We start from the raw sequence: 20,459 nt of genomic DNA on the forward strand, positions 1-20,459 counted from the left end.
GACCCCAGATCTCATTTGTGCCTGGGATGTGCAATTGCATCAGACAGCGAGAGCACCATTAGGGACTCCACAATCACAACGCAGAGCAACTCACTTCGCCTCCTTACGTCAGGCTGCAGCAAAGAATCTGCTTACTAAAATCCTGGAGACACCCCAACCCCCACTTTCCGGAGACACACAAGGCACTTCTTCACTGACTCATCAACCAAAGACCCACGCGGACTCTGCTACTGGTCACCTCCACAGGAGACGCCGTCACATTGTGGTGAGCAGAACGGGAACAAGATGCTTCTTCCTCATCGGGCAGCCTCACGAGAGACTCAGACAACCTTGCCATCTCTGGGGCGAGCTCAGTTTCGGACACGGGGAGGGGTCAAGGGCACAGTGACGTGAAGGTTCGGGAACAGCCCTTTGTGTGGCAGCAGTGGGGTCAACTAGCACCCAACTATCAGATGGCTGCTCCCATTCTGCTGGGTTATCGGGAGCGGGTCCCAGACGCTTCACTGCTGACCTCGGGTTTACTGAACAGCTGCAACACATGCCCCTTTTGACCTCTTTGCCTCATACAACCTCTGTTCTTCTCACCCTGCCTTCAGCATTTCAAATCCTTCCACCTCGGCCGTCTTTACCATGACCCAAGAGAGGTAGTTAGCAGTGCTGGTATGAAGTCAGGCAGAAGGCAGGGTAGATTTGCACCTTATAGACTGACTAAATGAGAGATGTATATAGCATGAGCTTCCGTGAGCCCAAGCTCACTTCAGATGCTGTGAAAAGTTAAGTCTACAAGGAGCAGCTTCACGTGGCCTCCTTCTGTCATGACTGACTTCACAGTACCCTCTGGACTGTTCAAGCAGAAATCATAGAAATCACAGACAAGGAGGGCTGGAAGGGACCCCAGGAGGTCGCATCTAATCCAATCCCCTGCTCAAGGCAGAACAAGCCCCAACTACAACATCCCAGCCAAGGCTGTCTACCCAGCTCTTCAAAACCTCCAAGGACGGAGACTGCACCACCTCTCTGGGTAACCTGTTCCAGTGCTTCACCACCCTCCTCGTGAGAAAATTAATCCTAATATCCAACCTCAACCTCCCTTGCTGCAACGTGAGCCCGCTGCTCCTTGTCCTGCCATCTGCCCCCACTGAGACCAGCCCAGCTCCATCCTCTGTGCAGCCCCCCTGCAGGGAGGTGAAGGCTGCTGTTCAATCCCCCTCGGTCTTCTCTTCTGCAGACTCAATCAGCCCAGTTCCCTCCACCTCTCCTCACAAGTCGTGTGCCCCAGCCCCTGAATCATTTTTGTTGCCCTCATTTAAGCCATAAGCATCTCCAATCTTCGAGTCCTGGAGGAACAGGACTGCTGCACAGAGTACTTGTCCAGGAGGTGAGAATCCCTTGACGGCTATCAGTCCATCGCAGGGCAGGCCAAAACTTGAACCCTGAAGGCTTGAAGCTGGTTATGAGCTGTGGCACGGGGCAAAACACTCTGCCTTGTTCTACAGAGCGGGTTCCTCAAGTATCTTCTTTTCTAAAGGATTATCTTTGTTTGGACTGTGAAGATAAGATCTCTTCACAAACGTCGCTGAATACTGAATATTCAGACAATAATGAATTAGAGAAGAGACCATCTGGATTCACCTCTTTGCCCCAGCACTTAGAAGGAACTGAGGACGCCCCTCTGACTGCTCTGCCTTGGCACAGGCGCATCAGCAAGCATCGGATGTATGCACCACCCTGGACCGTGCTATTCCCAAGACTGATCTCATGAGTCCCAGAGGCACGTGCACCTGCACTGGGGAATGAAGCATTCAGTTTTCTCCACTGCAGCAACATTTGAAGGAAAAGAAGTTATCATGAGAACAAACAGGTCTGTAATGCAGCAAACCCTAGAAGCCCAGCAGACTTTGTTGTTAACAGCACTGGAAGGTTAGTATTACCCTAATTGCTCGTTCAGATAAGAGAATCGATGCTGTGAATTTTCACTATTACATTGGCAGCGCAAGGAAGATGATCTTTTGGCAGAGACACCAGTTAGAAGATGCCTGGAACAGCTGCAGTGCCACACGAAGATGCTGACAGGAGCGCATGTGCACGCTCAATTCTGATCCATTAGAGCTGTATTAAGTGCCCGCTTTTACACTGCAGACCAGTTCACTTGACTTAAACAGCATAAGAAAACGAAAGACCAAAACCATTATTTTCTGGGTAATTAAATAACTCTTAAATGGTGTTTCTACTTTACAAAATTAGGACATAAAAATAAAGCTAATATCAGACTGCCAGATTTTCTGTGGCTGGGAGCGCAGTTCTAGGGATATCATTGTGCCGTCAACCTCAAAAAATAACAGCTGTCAGCAACAGCTAAGCTAACTTATATTTCTAAACCAAGGTATACGTCTGACAGGGCTTGATATGCGAGGGATTTTTACATTACTGCAAAGGCAAGAAAGCTTTCCCTATTTACAAAAGGTGCTTTGTAACCAGCTGCCTCAAGACTGCAGTTATTTGGCCCAACTGTGTCAGGCCACTGGCATCTACTCTGGCTGGCCAGGCGCGTCACCCAACATCGAGCAAGCGCACCAGAAACAGAATTAACTCACACGTCACTGGACATCCTCCTATTACAAATAATACTTTAAAAAAGTAGCCAAAACAAATGGCTCCCTCTAAGTCTCCCCCCTGCGCGGGAACCCTCTTAATTCTAAAAACTCTGCCAAATGCAAGATACGGCCACAGGCCAACAGGAAGACAAGCAGCTAGAAATGATGCTCCGTTCATTTCTACAGCATAACTACACATTGTTCTCCAGTGTTGCTCACTCCCATTTCCAGTAAAGAGAACATCAGGTCGTGGTTAGGAGAGAGCGCTTGTGCAACTACACGTATAATACTGGAACATGCTCTCAAGGCGGCCCACCTGAATTTCGACTTGCCTTTGCTCCTTAGAGCCCACGTAACATTCTCACTGGCCATGTCTCTCTGCGTCAGATATCCTACATTTGGACTAATCAGTTCTTTCAGGGGTTCTCCAAATGCTTTACAGAACGTTAGCCAATGAATCCTCAATATCCCTGTTACTGCTGCTCCCATTTTACAGATGGGGAAACCGAGGCAGTGAAAAGTGAAGTGACCAACCCTAAAAATCACACAAAACGTGGAAACCTGAAACCAGAGGCCGACAGAAACGCCAGACCTCCTGACCCCTAATCCTCAGAATAACTTGTGGTTTAAGGCACAAAGTGAAACAGCAACACTGGAAGCCAAAGACAGTCGGTGATTCAAGCCTCCTAACAGCTTTCAGTGTCTCAAGTGCCAGCAGATATCAGTCTTGAAGCCCCATATTCCAAGGTATTGTGCATGAGCGGCACCAAGTTCATAGGTCTCTAGTGTTACCTCGTTACTCACCTGGAACATCCTGCCAGCTAACAAGCTACTGTGCCTGCAGTACTGAGAGCTTTCAGCTGCACTGAGTATTCAGAGGAGCAGCTTGCAAATTGTGAACCATAAAAAACAATCAGAACATCGCCACAACACCTGTGGCACAGAGCATATCTGTACGTTAGCCCCACTTCAATGATTAAAGGGCCTTGATGAGACCCTCACCAATTTGGAAACTCTCTTGGGTTTGGCCAAGAATGGCTCTTCCTTTATTACTCCCATCCCCAGCTACTGGGGGAGCCTCTCTCCCCTCACGGAGGACAAGGCCACACGTCTTCCAACAGACCAGTCAGTGCTGCTCTGTGGGGATGGACCAGTTCCCCCAGAGAATTTCATCATGAGACGCATCTATTCTACCAGCAACCGAGGACCCAAACCAGGATCAAGTGGCAGGATTCTGGCCATTTATTTATCACTTAAACTAACCACTAAATTTAGGAAAAGTGCAGTCCTACAGTTAACTGGAACTGCTGGTAACTGACTGGTGAGGAACGCTGTATAGACGCAAGGGGCTTGGTGTCATTACACCAACAGTGCGAGCAACGTGGTAACCCTGCGACAGCGCCCATTCACCATGCCATTTACAATGCAACAACGGTTAAAACTCACATTCAAATGAGAATGAATTCAAGTCAGGATTAAAATCAAGCTCCAGATCAATCCAGGCAAGTTATGTCCCCCTTTCTGACTCTCCTTTCAGGGTAGGAGTCAAAACCCCAGAGCAGGGTGGATAAAAATATTTTTTTTAAATAAAAAAAATTTTTTTTTGTATTTAAATCAGATATTTTTGATGTAATCGTATTTTTTAAGATGCTTTTTTTTAAAAGATAAACTTATATAAAGACAGTTTTAATTTAAGAGATGTTAAAGCTCAAAGATATCATCATGGAATTGAGATTATAACTTCTAATTATCTACTGTTTGAGACAGTATAATCATGTAAACGTTTAGAGAAGTTTTTATAAATAGGATACAACAGGCCATGGACTATATTAGGGGCCCAATCTGATAGGGTTCCCAGAGGCTCCTCTATAGATTAGTAAAGATTAAAGAAAACCACTCTACTCAATGGGACTCAATGTTCAGGCCAGAAGATCCCAGTGGGCGTCTCTGGGATGCTTAGTTTCAGTTCTCAGACTGTGGGTTTGTGCCTCCAGAGGTAACATCCTTGTTCACAGCAGTACGTGGAGACGAGAGAGAACAGCCCTGATTACCCACCCAGCAGCCCTCCTGTCTCTCTGCAAGTTTGCATACACAGTCAAGCCCTCACCTCTCTCTCAAAGTGCAGTTTCAAGAAGTTAAATGAATAGAGGATATCAAACAACAAGAATGCACTTTTTGTAGAAAACAATGATTAAATCAAGGCTTTCTGACCAATGATTTAAATCAATTTGATTTAAATCGCCCTTCCCCAGGGGTTGGCTTTCAGTGTTGTAGCTCGACGTGCCCATCTGTCATGGCAAAACTCATTACCAACCACAAAGTTTAAACCATGAGTTCTTAGAACTGGGTGTCCAACAAGTCAAAATCGGAGCCTCTAAAATCCTAGGACAAAACTCTCACAACCTGTAGCTATAAAAGCTCAGGGGCTCCCAGGGGAATCCTTGGGAAGCCTCTTTCCTGCCTACCCAGGAAATACATACTGCCATAATTCTTCCCTTCACCCTTTCAGGAAACCATTAAGAGGAGCCCTGACAGCCACAGTATCAACACAGCTCTCTTACCACAAAAATCTGTTTACATTTCCCTCTGCTGCAACAGAGTAAGCAAAAGACATTTCAAAGCACTTGCTGAAACATTTTTTTTTCTATGCCATTTTCAAACCGATCACTTAGTGCAAGCTGATTTAACACAGTGCTTTAAAACATTTCCCACTGCTGGGTTCCAAGATAACACGGCCCAATTCTGCACAAAGTTTCTGAAGCAAGTACACCAAAGAGATGCCTTTCCCTGGCTGGGCTCCAAGCCTGTGGTTAAGTGAAAGCAAGCTTGCTTTCATTTGGGCTTACTGTATTCAGCAACACCCAAAGAACAAACAAAGGTTACTTACCTGGTGCAGTTATATTGTCACAGCACTCTTTACTGTCTGCCGCTTTACATTTTGAAACCAACCCATAATTGCTTTTGTTTTTACTACTGCAATATTTCTTATCAGAACTACTGACTTATGGACGCTTCCAGGCTCTTTATTCCAGTTTCCCTTGCATGCAGCCACCAGACAGGAAAAGTGTTTTTCCTTCCAATAAAATACTTTGGAAACTCAGAGAAGTGCTACAGCTCTGCTGGCTTACCAGTTTCTACTGCCAGATTCAGACCAGATTTAGCTGCACTGTGGACGTTTTCTCTTCTTGGTCCAAGAGGCATTGCATGCATCAAAAAAGCAGTGCATTTTCCTCTTCAGAAAGAAGTTTCCCTCGTGCTGCAAATAATATGCTTTATGACCCTGAGCCAACCCCTTAAGTCGATAGAGAGGTTCCCGCTACGTTCAGTGAGTTGGATCAGACTGTGCACACCTTTCAGAGGCAGTGCACAGTCACTGTAAACTGATTTGCAAAACAGGGATACATTCCTGACAGCTAATGGGGAGGAAACAGCAAACAAAGCAAACTACAACCCCCCCAAAACAACAAGGAAACAAACCCAGACTTCCCTTCTGCTTGTAGTTGCTACTGGCAAAAAAAAATCATGAAATGAATTTGCAATTCTTAAAACCAAGTCATCTGAAGAATTTCACATGTTCCTACCTGGAGATCTGGTGCCCAGCATACAGCAGCATCGCTGTCAGAAAGTACAGGTAGAGCTGAACCAGGTGTTGCCTCGGTAGGGTCAGGAGCACAACACTCAAGATGTAACCTGGAGCAGAAAGGAAACAGAAGCAGAAATGAAACCTTCCAGTGCTGGTTTTAGAAAGCAAGATCAAGACTCATATTGTTCATAATTAACACAACTGAAATCCCTCTGGTCTCTCTCTCTCTCTCCCTCAACTCCATGCAGCTGCATTACCTCTTCAACATCCCTGAAGTGCATCTGCCCCATCCACGAGAAAGGAAAAAACCACATGGCTTGCAAATGTGGGCACAGGCCTAGTGGCTTCAGTCAGACTGAACCGGTCAGAAGAGGAACAGACCCAGAATGTTTCAACAAGAGTAGAGGGGACTGCAAGACCTGAAAAAAGAAAAAGGCCCTTGTGCCTGGTCTTCCCTCTTCCCTGAAGCACCTGGAAGAAGTGAAAATAACTTTCTGAATTAGCCTAAGCAACAAGAGGGAAATCACCTGCCTGGCCTGTCTACCCAACGCGTTCAAAACCACACAGGCACACCAGTGTGAGAGCCCTTAAAGACAACATGCCTAAAACCTATATATGCATTAACTGAACTGCACTGTTATTTCAGTGTTCTCCCACGACCCATCTTCAAGGCAGAGAGGCCTGCTGAACAGCACTGCTTGAGACCGATCTCATTTCGCCCCTTCTCCGCACTGCTGGAACCTGCTTCTGTGCCAGCAGTCGACGCAACATCAAGCTCTTCTGGAGCAAGCGGCAACTTTCATTGCCTGCACTTGCCTGTGGCCCTGGCAGCTACTTCAAAGGCTGACTAGCATTCGCTTAAACTGGGAAAAATCCCCCAGGGCAGACATGACTTCGTTCTTCACGAACACAGCTTGGCTAGTCGCTCTCAAAAGAACAAACTCTGGTCCTTCCCTTCGCACCTCTCTCCATTACAATGCCTACATAGAGCCAAGTTGGGAAGCTGCTTCTCACAATTCAGCTCAAAGTACCCATGCTGGCACCACCCACAGACATACAGAGGGCACAACACAGGCCAGGCTTGTTCTTCCGTCCGATCTCTCTGTCCTGGAATTGGCATTGATGATGCTCATTTCAAAGGTTACTAACTTAAGTGCCAGTGCAGTGGAGTCCATTCAGAGAAACCCATCACCAACAAAGGATTTCCCATCAGCTAAACGGAAAAAAAAACTCTTTATGGACGGGTTCATTGTACACAAAATCACAGACCTGCTGCAAATCTCACTTGCTTACAATATGATCCATCCACTCAGCTCTGTGGCAAGTTGGTCACCACCTTTTAACTGGAGCAGATTTTTGCAGACTGAGTGGTGTGTTATTAGGCTGCTTAGCGTCGAGACATCACAGAGCTTCTGGAACAAACATCCTGTAATACCTTGCATCAACAGCAGCACAATTATCTACTGTAAAGCCACCCAGAAACACATCCTGCCCTGCTATCATAAACTAAGGCAAATGTTTATGTAAGGGTAGTCCAACTCGTTCAACTGCCCACTGCTTAAGTCTTTTCAACCCCTAGTGCTTCATCTCTATAAAATGACATTAACAGTAAACCCATTGAAGAGTGCTGGAAATTTGCCCACCATTTTTTTTTTTTAGGGGGAAAAACTGCTTCACGCCCCCAAAAAACACCCCAGCAATCAATCGTCCATTCAGGCATGTAAAACTTCCTTATTCTGGGTAAAGACAAGCAAATAAAAGCCACCTTGAAAAACTGTGCGTGTGTCTTATATACACACACATATATGTATGTTTACATACACACACAGACACGCATATGTACACACACACATATTTACGATTATATCAGCAATTCACCATAATTTTCCACACGTTCATCAAAAACCTGAACTCATCATAAGTTAGACATTTATCTATTTGTCTTTCCCAAAGTCTGAAGCATGGATCATATTCCCTGCTAAAGAAAGAGAAACTCCCATGAATTTCCATAAAGCCCTTGGATTTTTCCCTCTTTCTCTGAGCTTGAAGTTTAATTTAATTAAATTATTGAATGGAGCCTGAGGTCTAGCACTATAACGTTTGCTTATAGCAATTAAGATGCTTTGTGTGAACCACATACTTCTAATTAATAAAGCAAACAGATGTTCACATTTTTTGTCTATTCTTTAGCTAAGTAGCAAACAAGGATTTGATGGGGTTTATTGCTTGCTTCCTTCTTTCCCAACAAACATATGAGCAGCAACCACAAGAACGGCTGGGCAGTGTTGTCCCTTAAAGGCAGAGCAGGCCCTTAACTAGTTTGCTTCACCCCATCCAGAACCAGCTAACAGAGAAGGGTCATGGTATTTGGCATGCAACATCCCAGGCCCCAGAGCAAACATCTATATAGCTATATCTATCTATCTTTAGCTAGATATAGATATCCATACATCCATATCTATATCTAGCGATCGATCGATCGATATCTATGCATCTTTAGCTAAATATAGATATCTACGTAACTATATCCATCTATCATTATATGGTACCTGCTGAGACGCAACTAAGCATCTCTATAACACTGGACTGGACCAATTCTCAGAGGAAAGGTGTATCAGTAGGTATGGAACATGGTACGCAGAGGATGCAGCCTCTGAATCAGAGCATCCTAAACGCTAGAAGCTCCAGTGGAAGAGAGGCAGAGGATAGAAGATTTTGGACATGCCCATTTCATCCTCCCCTTCACTATCTGCTCTCTGTGAGAAACGGGCCTACTTGTTATATAGGCCCACCCAGGACTACAAGCCTCCTCCGCCCCCAGTGCCTAGACCACTAAATGTACAACAACTAATTCTGCAGTACAAACCATAAGTAGGACAAGCGGATCTATAGTCTGACCCAGAAAATGGCATTTATTTCTTTTGTTTGAGCAGATGCAAGTTTCAGGAGCAGATCTGAAGATCAAGGAAGGACATACCCTTACTAAAAATGCAAGCAAATTAAAAACATGACATCAGCTGCTAAAAAGATCAGGGGGCAGGCAGGCTGTACAGCTAGAAGTTCGTTTGGGCTGTTTACACGTGATCGACTTCTTCCACATCAGCAAGCCCTTCCTAAAGTTGCTGTGCATAATTATTTATTCAGCACTAAACAGTGAAACCCAAAAATAAAGTTTGGCATCGCTGTAGCAAACCAGAATCTTACAACAAACCTTCTCAAGCCTCAGCCTCCTTGGCAGGCCAGACAACACTTGGCACCTCCAACGTTTGCCACCTTCTCATGACCTCCCAACTTCGGAGCTGCTCTTTCACTGGTGCTGCCCAGTCAGACAACACACACCTGTCCTGCAGCTATCTCCTGTTCAAGTTTCAGTTTAAATCCTGCCTTTTACTTTAGCCTAAGCCAGGTTTGGTTTTTCCCTTCACCTTATGAAGCAGGTTTCTGTTCCCCTTTCACTACAGAGATAATTCAAGAAATCCCACTTACTGCTCTTGCACCAGTATTTCAGCTCTGTCACTTGGTTTTATCTCATTTTGCCTGTCAGAGAGTCATTGTACTGGACTCCCAGACATTGTGATGCTATCTTCAAACAGGGCAGCAGAACATTTTGGAAAAGCAGAGCTATTCAGAGGTCATGCAGTTAGTGCAGTCAGAATATACCCCTAATTAAACCAGGAACGTGTTCCACTGCACTCCAAAAAATAATGGGAGAAGCGACCCAAGGAGGAAAGGTATCCAAGTGCAAATCAGAGGAGAGACAAAGCAACATGGCTTTTACACACAGGGTCTCTGGACCAGGCAGGCCTCAGAGACAGAAAGAGTGGCAAGCTGAACAGCACTCACGGTTATTGCAGCAGCCTCCATGATGAAAGCTGCTGCTTCTGAGCTCAGGCCAGAATTTCACTGTTGATTTCCAGGAGGGTTTTTTAAAGTTTGCTCTAATTGTCAGTTTTCAAATGGGAGGAAAAAAGTCAAGTGGTATCTTTTCATTTCATTATTTGCAATTCCCTCTTAAAGCTTGAAAAGGCAGACGTGAAACACACCACGTGACAATATTTGCATTTTTGCTGCAAAGGCCCCATTCCCAGAACTGCACCCACATTACCATCTACGATGCCTTTGACCGACAGGAAAGTAAACACTTCATTACCAAAGTTGGCTCCTTGCAAGAAAGGGGACACGGAAGAGGAGTGCAAATGAAAAGGCACATCAAAAGAAGTATTTTTATTCCCTACTTTTCCCTCGACACATGCTATTCATTTATGACACGTGGAACATCTGACTTCAAACCACAGAGTTAAGGTAAGTACATTTGGGGGAATTCAATTCCTCCGTGCTGTCTTAACAGAAGCACTATTTCCACTGACTGGAGAAGTAGAGAGTTATCGGGATTGTCATCTCCTCTGATGGAAGAAAAAGATGGTGCCTTTAAACATCCCTTTGGATAGCTGGCACACATGCACGCACACACTCACCAGACTGGAAACTACCAGGAGCCTCAGGGTTAATGTCTAAATCTTGCAGCTATGCCTAATCCCATGCAAGAGTTACTGGCTCTGAATCCATAACCAGCCCAGAGAGAGAGGAGAGGAGTCAACCTGCCTCTGGGCTCAACTGGATGCTCCTCTCTTTCTCCTGACTCAGCAGTGTACTAATTTCTTTCAGCTGGTCTTAAACCTAAACAGAGGATGTGATGGAGCTCAGGTCCAGCTTGATGAGTGTGTGCCACGAGGGAGTAGGGAGGGGGAGAGCGAGCTCTGCACTCTCTCCTGCCTCTTGCCTGCTGTCGGTCACAATGCAGCGCCGCCAGGGAGCACAGTCAATCTCCCCTGCTAGCCCCCAAGGGCGACAGATGGTCCAAAGCTGTGGGAAGTCCATGCCATATTCCTCTAAAGACTGCCGAAAGCAGCATTGCTGCAGACATCCCCCCAGGAGCCCAAAGGAGGTCAGGGAGAATGAGACACCCATTGCCTTCCTCTCCCCCTCTGCCTGGGCTGCAGCCAGGCCCTCCATAAATGCCAGGGGGAATAAAGAGGAAATGCTCAGTACTCCTCTAAGTTACACATGTGTTTCTGTTCAGCATTTAGCGAGACACAGGAGCTTAGTTACAGCTTGTTGTTTCAACTGCGGGGAAAACGCTGAGACGGTGGAATGTACACACTGCACCACCGCAGCTGCGGGGCTGCCTTTCAGCACTTCCCTCGCTGTCTCTACCACTGGTCATTACGGGGGGCAAAGGGTCACTGTCCTGCGCTCAACTGGCTGCTTCCGAGAAGGCCTAGGTGTCAGTTGATTGACAGGCATCCACTGGGACACACACATCAAGGGCACAATGCTAACTGCGTCTCCAAGTGACAGGCCCTGATATTTAAGAACCGTTTTATTTTCCTGTTGGTTGCATCGTCACAAATCTCTTTCACCCATTTAAAATAGTTTCTTTGAAGCTCTATATAGATCTAGCTTCAGAATGGAAGCTTTGCACGCATCAATTAAGGAGTTTACAATGTTTCTCTCTTAGTAAAAGTCACTGACTTTGGGTGTGCCAAAGAAACACTGGCTCCTTAAAAACCAGGGCCAGTTATCACCAAGAGAGGGATCATGAATCTAATACAAGAGCTGTCTATCAGACTGCTCTTTACCACTACCAGGATGAGGCATAGCATTATCCAATGGCTGGAAGCTGAATCTAAATCATTTCAGATGAGAAGGCTCAGATTCAGGCACACAAGTGTAATGGCAAGGGTAATTAGCCACTGGAACCAGAGGGAGATCCTTTGTTGCATGGTTTAAATCACGGGTGTAGGGATACGGTTCTGTTCACAGGAGTCTGGGGCTGGATGCAGAAGCTACTGGGAGAGGTTCTAGCACCTATGGGATGTAGCAAGTCAGACTGGATGATCTGAATGGTCCTGAATCCCATCAAGCGATTCCACTAATGTAACTCCCGTGAAAAGAGAAGTCCAAATGAACACAGCTAGCTGGAAAACACTGAACAGTTATGCCCCACTCAGAGCTGTATGAACAAGTCTTCATCTGAAGCCAGACAAACAGGATTTCAGAACTGGCTGACGTAAGGATGTCCTCTGCCCTCCCGCAGAAAGCAGCTTTTGTAACTGAGACGCTGAGGAAGTTCTAAGTACGCCTTTGCTACCACGGCAAGACGATCCCCTGCCTCAGAGGTGGCCCCCAGGCACAATTCAGACAAAGAAAAACTTCTGCAAACTGAAACGAACCCAGAGTCTAGCCACAAAGTCTGCGCAGATGCCAGAATCCATAGGACAAACTGCAGCCAGCCAGCCAGCCAGGCACCAGCATCCAGAGGGGCAACTACCCTAGCTCAGTCCTGCTCTTGGGAGCCCCACAGTTTGTAAAACAACGTCAGAGAACGCCTTCAAGAAACACTGAAGGAGTTCAGTGGATCAGCAAGTCACAATCCAGCTAACCTGCAGTCTTGGGGAACCACACACCTCATAACCTAGAGGCCACTCTCCGTTAGCGAGCATGCCCAGGCAAGGCTGCACCAGCAAATTTGCACTCCAAAGCTCCTGTGGCTTCACCTTAAACCTTTGCTCGCTTGCCTTTGAGGGAAATGTGTTGAAAACTGCCAGCTTAGATCTACCAGATATTCCTACAGACAAAAGAAGAAGAAAAAATGCTTTGCGGCAGCCACCACAAGGACATAAAGCAGATGGCCGATCCCCGTCCAAACTTCCCTGACATCCTGCTAATGCTTCTTCCTTCTCCGGTTACCCAAACATGGCTCATGTCAAGCATTTGGGGACCAGGATGCAGCTCTGCAAGTGGGAGTTTGGGAGGGGGAAGAGTGTGACCTTTTCACACTCCTACTGGACAAGGCCTCCAGTATTTGTTCACACAGGACCCCAACTAACACTGAACGTCCTTTGGTTTTCAAATGATGAATCTGCATTTGGATAGGGACTTCTTCTCTTTAATTCGCCATTTACGTTGTTGGATTCTTTCGTGCCTGTCACAAGCGCAGGGTTTGTGATTTAAGTGGCTCTTATCACAGCACGGTCTTTGCCTCGTGATGGCTGCAACATCCATGATGAAAAATAGTTTAAGTTATTAGCACATAAACAGGTAAACAGCCAACTAATAACCTAAACTATTTTTGAACAATTGCAAGTCTCTCTTCCTAAGCAAAGGCTTTGTTAAAAGGGCATTAAAAAAATCAGAGTAACATACTGCTAGCACATTTCAAAAGTGCAGCTTTTTACTGGGAGGTGGATCTGCAGAAATCCCTTTGCTGGTTGCCCCTTCCCCTCCCCTTCTTTCTGCTCCGTGTGTCAAATTCTTTTTAAGCCTCCCTCAGAGGCACTGGGTGATGGCAGCAGCCAAAAGTGGGGATTTTGTTTGGGCTGTGCCAGTGCTCCTGCTGGGACTTAAAAGCTGGAGGTTTTAAGAGGGTCTATAGGGTCTAGGTTTTAAGAGGCTAGAGGGTCTTGCCCCACTGCTCAGAGTCAGACCATTCACCATATCTGGGGTCAGGAAGGAATTTTACCCCATTGTCAGATAGGTATAGACTATGGGGGGGGCGGTTACCTTCCTCTGCAGCATGGCCTCTGCCTGGGACCTCTTCAGCACATGTATATTAACAACAGCTTGTACAAGCAGGACACTGGCTGCCATCCCTGTGGCAGATAAGGGTATGATTTCTTGCATGATTAATAATAGCTTTAGAAAGAGTTTAGATCATGGATTCGTATAGGAAGGTTTAGATAGGGATGATCCTGCCTCAAGGAAGAGGGTTGAGCTAGATGACCTCTGGGGTCCCTTACAGCCTGACTTCCCTATGAAATCTGTGCAATGTAATCTTCATGGCCAACCTGGGAAATCTGCTTAGCCAGACTTTGGCAAGTCTGGCTGCAACAGTGGGGGCTATGGTAAAGACTGGGCTACATGCTGAGCACAACAGAAACAGAAATTCTTTAGGCTCTCTCCCTACCAGTTGCAGGATGCATGGCTTATTCTCCAAGAAGCCCTGAATGATGAGGGAATTTAAAGACATTACAGGATTTTTTTTTTTTCGCACGAATAAAACAAGACCAAGTCATAAGACTATGTGTTCACTTAAAAATAGCGATGTTTTAAAATAGAACACTTGAAAAATAGCTCCCCAGCTCACTTACCTAAATGCTGCCCAAGCATAAGGAATGCAGATGCGTCTTTAAGACTGATCTTTGGCAACGCTTCACCTGGTTACTGAGAGGATTTGCACACTTTCCAAAGACAGAGGGCTAAGCCACAACTCCTCATGCAATACCCTTTACTAGTTGCACAAATCTACCTTGCTGGAAGTGACTGCATTAGCTTCTTCCCCTGCCCCCAAGTTGGACCCTTGGACAAGAATGTTTAGCATGTTTCAGCTAGCTATACCCTTCCTCCGAGGATGAAAGAGGCACCTTTGAAGAGGCAAGGCAGACAAAAGCATCGGCAACACAATCCCTGGGTGAAGAGAAATGGGGTTGGCAAAAGAGAAAAATGGAAGAGCAGCCTTTGAGGACAGCAAACTCAGGGGGCTTCCTCTTCCCTCCAGCCCTCTCCACCAGTGATTCTCTACCAGGGAGCTGGAGTACCCAGAGGTGTCTTGAGATCCTTTCAAGGATAACGTGAACAATGTTAGAGTACATGAGTCACAAGATAAACCCAGAGATCCCAAATAAGAATGCGGAGTGTTAAAACCATTGTTCCCTGCTGTGGTGTCCAAGTCCTCTGCAACAGAACAACTGGAATATTGTTTTTCTGTAATCAAAAAAACAAGTGAAAATTAAAAGCTGGCATTTTCCAGGGGCAGCCTTGAGCCTCACGAGAGATACCTCGTGCTTTTAAAGGTTGAGAACCCTGCGCTGCACAAACAGGATTTGCAACAAGTCTCCTTCCCCCACCTGATGATGCTGGCTGATTAAGATCTTAATCACACAGTCCAGGAAGTAGCTACTACACAATGTCACTTTGCATCACAAATCTGTGGCGGCTGTATTAGTAAGCCCCAATTGTCTTGGAGCTTAATAAAGTCCTAGGAAAGGAACAGAGATCTGCAACTCACCTTTGGTGGACAGACACTGATTGCACTAAATCATTCCCTGGTGTCTTATCCCTGGGTATTTTCACTCTTAAGAAAATGAAGAACAGCAACTCAAGGCACTTTAAGACTGCATTATTTTAACATTACAGCAACTATAGCTGCAAACCACACCAAGCTTTAAACCACAGCTATTCTCTTCTCTCCAACCCAAACGATATTTGCCTGCCAGCCTACACTGCACCTCCAGCACATCTCAAATCCTTTTTGGGGAAACACTCTGCTTTTTTGCTGCATCCATCCTCTCCAAGAGGAGGACACGAAAGCAGGTGACTCAAGTGCTATACTGCAGTGCAGAAGAAAATATGGAAGGTGACAGTAGCAGCTGGCACAGTCGGGAACACCACAGGTCTCCATTATATAAAACGCTGCACTAGAAAGCTATATAAGCAAGTACACTTCAGCCCTGAGAACTGGACAGCTTGGTTTTAATGGACTAAATCTTCAAAATTAACATTAAACCTTTTTAACCAGCACGTGCCTGTCCCACACCAGAAGCAAAACTGCTAACTGGTTATTTTTATAACTCTGTCCTAATATAGCTTTCTGATACCATTAATAGAGCTATAGCAATCCCCAGAGTTGCTATGCCAATATGGCTAAGAGCTAAGCACGCTGTAAAAAGTTTCATCACATTCTGCTTCTACAGCAGCTGATGTTATGCAGTGGATACGGCAACGGTCTTTTTTTATATGATGAGACGTAGGTAAAGGGAAAGCCAAACATGACCTGATCCTGATTAGCAACCAGGAACTCTCAAAGACTCCAAGGAGACCTGCAAAGATCAGTGCTCCTCCCGAGTTATGTTCCCAAGTACTATGCATAATGAAGGGAAAAGGCAAAGATTTTTGTGGGTGACATCTTTTACTGGACCACCTGAGTAGCTGGGAGAGGCACAGACAAGACTTAGGGTGCTGCTATACCCTTTCCCCAGGTCTCTGGGAGAGAAGATTAAACAATTTTCACTACTTTTAATTACTTATGTGGCTGAAGGATTCTTAGTACATTCATTTTCCACCTGGAACTGGACTCAAATCCTCACTTGTTTAAGCCTGCAGCTTCTGTTTTCAGACGGCTCCATTATGTACGTCAAGATTACCAAACAGCACAAATATATAGGTCAGCTTTTTTTAATGCCAACCATTTTAAATGGGTTTTTTTTAAATAAGCTTTATTAAATTATCAAGCAAACAGGCCCTACTGCAAGAGGGTGTACAAAGATAACATTAGCCTTGATTACTCACATTTTAGACCTGAAGGGGCCCATTATGATCATGTTGCCTGACCTTCTGCATAGCAACAGCTGCTAATTTCATTGAGACAAATTCCAGTATCTAACCCAAAAAAGTGACAGCTGAAGTACAGCCTCTCTTTCAGAAAGATGCTCGTCTTTTTATTTAAAGACTTCAAGTTATGGTGAATCGATGGTTCTCCTTGATGATCTCTTCCAATGATCAGTTTTCATTGCAATAACAGCAGTTAACATGGAAATTAATTTCCATCTCCTTATAGATAATATCAAGTGTTCACTGTTATTAGGGAATTCTGCAATGTTATTAAATTCTTTATACTTTTGGGAGGAAAGGGAGCTTCTTAGGCAAAGGAATGGAAGTGGTTTAACAGGCCAAATGATTTTTCATTTCTGACAAGCTTGGGTTTCTAACAGACAGCTCAATACTGTTCCCGCTAGAGAGTAATAGCTCTGCTTGTCTGTGTGTAGTACAGAATTCCCCACTGCATCCCGGTTCAGCGAGGACTGAAATACCTGGATATCAAACAGGTAACACCCGCAAAAGCCCATCCACATCCTAGCAGTCTTTATACAGTAGGAAAGCTTGACTGGCATGTCTAGCGGATCTTCAGAAAGGAGAAATTGATGTTCTGGGGCAGGGCTGTTCAACTGGACAGCCCGGGTCATGGACCTGGGGACTGCAAGGTGTACCAGCCATGTGGGCAGCCTTCACCACTCCCCAACTGCTCCCAACACAGGAGCAGCCCAGCTTCCCCCTCCCAACGATGCTTGCCGTGTGGACAGCCCTCTTCCTCAACCTCGACAGCACAGCTCCCCTCCTGATGCTGTGTGCAGTGCTTCAGCTCCCTTCCCCAAAGCCGGCTTGCCCCCAGAAGCAGGGGCAGGAAGGAGAAGCCGGAGATGGGGGAAGCCTGAAGAACCAGGCCACAGCAGCAGCAGCAACTGGATGGGGGGGTGCAATGGGGTAGGAGCCCGTGGGCTATGTGCTAACCCTCCAGAGGCCACCTGAAGCCTGCAGGTCACCAGTTGGACAGCTCGGTTGCAGAGAAAAACGCACTTCTTTTCCAATGTACCTCTCTGGGCTTGATGGCTCTGTCTAGAAATGTGCCTCCATGGTTTGCCGGCTCTTTGCTCCGAGTTCACCTCGGTGCAGCCAGACAGGTTCTAAAGCTGTCACCAGGATCAGATAATCTGTGGAGTGCAGACCACGTTTGTTCACAAAAAAGGATCTGAGGGGGAGGAGGGCCGGGCTGCAGAGCTGGCTGCACCTACAGGCTTGACTCGGTTCCCAGTACTGCTGGCTGCATTGTGAATCACAGCAGCAGTATCATTTAAATCCTCCATTTAAGATGCCTAAACCTGATCAGTTCTTCTGACTTTGGCAGCCAGCACAGCCTTTCAAGCTACTCTGAATTAGGGAAAAAGTAAACAGGGGGGAGGAGGTGAATGCAGAAGCGCACTTGACAGCCAAAATAGCCCTGTTTACTCATGGACCAGAGTTCATGGGCTGCATCCTAGCACCGATTCTCTACCGGGAAGGTGCTGCTTTTGTTGAGGCTATCAAGAATTTGCTAATCTTGGACAGGGTAAGAAAAAGAGAACAACTTTAGCCTATTGCGCTAAGGGATTATTAACCCAGCCACTGCCTATTACTGCAAACAAGTAGTTGCAGTTTATTATACTTGTGTTGCCATAGGCATGGACAAAGATTGAACCAATGGGAATTTTTGAAATACAAATATAGATTTAAAAATGTAGCACATCTCCATATATCTGCAGCATGCTACTATGCTAATCAAGTCACACATTGATCTCCTGCCCAAATGGATTGAAAGGAGTTTAGTTTTCCAAATGGGAGGAGTATGGTATATAAACCCAGTTTATATACAAATTGCATCAACTTAGCTAAGGTCACGTTTTTAAATTGATTTAGTCAAAGCAGCATGAAACCCTGTGTGGACACGCAAATCAATTTAACCTTGGCTTATACTGATTTATAACAATTCCTTGCTGATTCAAAATTAAATCAATTTTAATTTCAGAGTATCCACAGGGCCTGGGACACTATAAAAATGAGTTTGGGATCTGTTTTTAAACACAAGCATGTGCCTTTAAGTAAAACAATGCTTTAAAAACCTCCCAGAAAAGCAATTACAAATTGACACAGTATCATTATAGAGACTCAATATTTTAAAAGCAAGGTGTGAAAGTACTGCTATATCACTGTACACTAAATATGTAAATGCCAAACAGTGAATGGCAGTTAAAGACAGGCAAAGGGAGAAACCACTATTCAAATATCTAAGCAGACATCAAGTGAGTGATGCTGTAGCTAATATTAACAGCACCTATCAATGATAAAGTGCTTGTTATCAAAAAAACCTCAGAGAATTTAACAAAGATCAGTATCATCAAATGATCACAAAAAAGACGGCTCAAAGATCTCACTGGACATACTGCTCTACCAGTTATCTCAGTGTACAACAGCTACCTTTAATGTTCAAAACTGACTGGTACAAATGCTATACATATAGATTATTTTGCAAAGAGTGTTTCTTTTCATGGGTACAACGAGAGACCACTCACATCTTGTCATCTGAGCCATCAAGCAAGTTCTACCCTGCTCTTTGCCCCAGCCCCCAAAAAGCAGACAAACAACACTGGCCTCTCTCTATTAAAGGAATGGCAAGTGCATTCCTACAATTCTCCACCAACAATACAGTAAGTCAGAGCAACCAAAGGCCATGTAACATTTGCATTTGTAATGAGAAAAAATATGCTGAAGGCAACAGAAATGAAAAAAAGATAACAATCATATACCAACACCCCTTGAGGCAGGATTAAAACCCTAGACACACTGCTCCAGAAAAAGGACAAAACCAAACACTGGCCTCCAATGACTAAACCTAAAAGATATTCCCCTTGGCAGGCTCTTGTAGTTGATCCCGTATCTTGTCTTGAGTAACTAATACAAGGAGGTAACATCAAAACACACGCCAAATAAATTACATGCTAATCCTATCCCTAAAAAGTTGGTAATATATATGGTAAGCTACAATTGCTATAAATATACACTCTGCAAAATAATCACACACCCATTGGAGAACTTGGCCCCAGGAGTGTGGTCCTTTTACCTCCCCAAAACAGGCCCCTACCACCAGAGCTAGAGCTCTGGGCCATGTCTTTTAGTCTCAGCTCCCTGAATTCCAGTTGATTGAGCTAGGAAAGTTGTCCACTTGGGTGCAGTATGTGGATGCACTACACATACCAACCCACTGTCAACACAGCTCATATTATTTTGAAAGCTTAAGGTTTTAAGCTGAAGTGCCATATCTACGCTGCAAATCAAGTAATAAAGTTTGAAAGCTGGCTTTTGTCAAGCTGCAGGTCATGAGCCAGAGGCAACAACTTATTTCCTTCCTTCTAGCCTTTTATTTAGCTCCCAGCAGCTAGGTAAATTATAATACTTGGCTTTTACATAACAATTGACTACCCCTCTCTCTCCCTCCCCTCTCTGCTGTTCTCCCGCAAGATAGGAAAATGTAGGACTGAGAGGAACCACAGAGGCATCAAGTCTAATCCTCTGCAATTATAGGCAACTATATGATAGATGTTAAAATCCAAAGAGGTCCATCAGCACATAGAGTTCAGCGCCTCCTCCTCCCATCACGCATCACACCAACCCCTGGCACCAAACCAGGATATTTAATAAAGAAAACAAAAGGCTTCAAACTACAACACTCCCCAGCAAGAGAGCAGGGGGAACAGGGCTGTCACCAGTGGCTTCAGCCCTTGCCACGGCAAGGAATGTTTTACACGTCAGATTCCAACAAATCTGCAAATTCTGCTAAATACCTTGTCACAAGGACATGAGAAAGGAAAGGTCAAAAACAGATGAGCCCATCCCCAGTTCATACTTTTGTTCTT

The 20,459-nt window shown here is 45.2% G+C and overlaps 1 protein-coding gene across 1 annotated transcript in view; it reads right to left on the reverse strand.

The window, feature by feature from the left end:
• Positions 1 to 20,459, reverse strand: part of RNF145 (ring finger protein 145) — a 57,706-nt gene that overhangs the window by 24,709 nt on the left and 12,538 nt on the right. The window contains exon 3 of the mRNA XM_006032196.3: positions 6,176 to 6,284. Within this exon, the coding sequence (XP_006032258.2) occupies positions 6,176 to 6,284 (109 nt within the window). The remainder of the gene's footprint in view (positions 1 to 6,175; positions 6,285 to 20,459) is intronic.

The sequence above is a fragment of the Alligator sinensis genome, unplaced genomic scaffold (genome assembly GCF_000455745.1).
Source record: "Alligator sinensis unplaced genomic scaffold, ASM45574v1 scaffold1035_1, whole genome shotgun sequence".
Lineage (NCBI taxonomy): Eukaryota > Metazoa > Chordata > Crocodylia > Alligatoridae > Alligator > Alligator sinensis.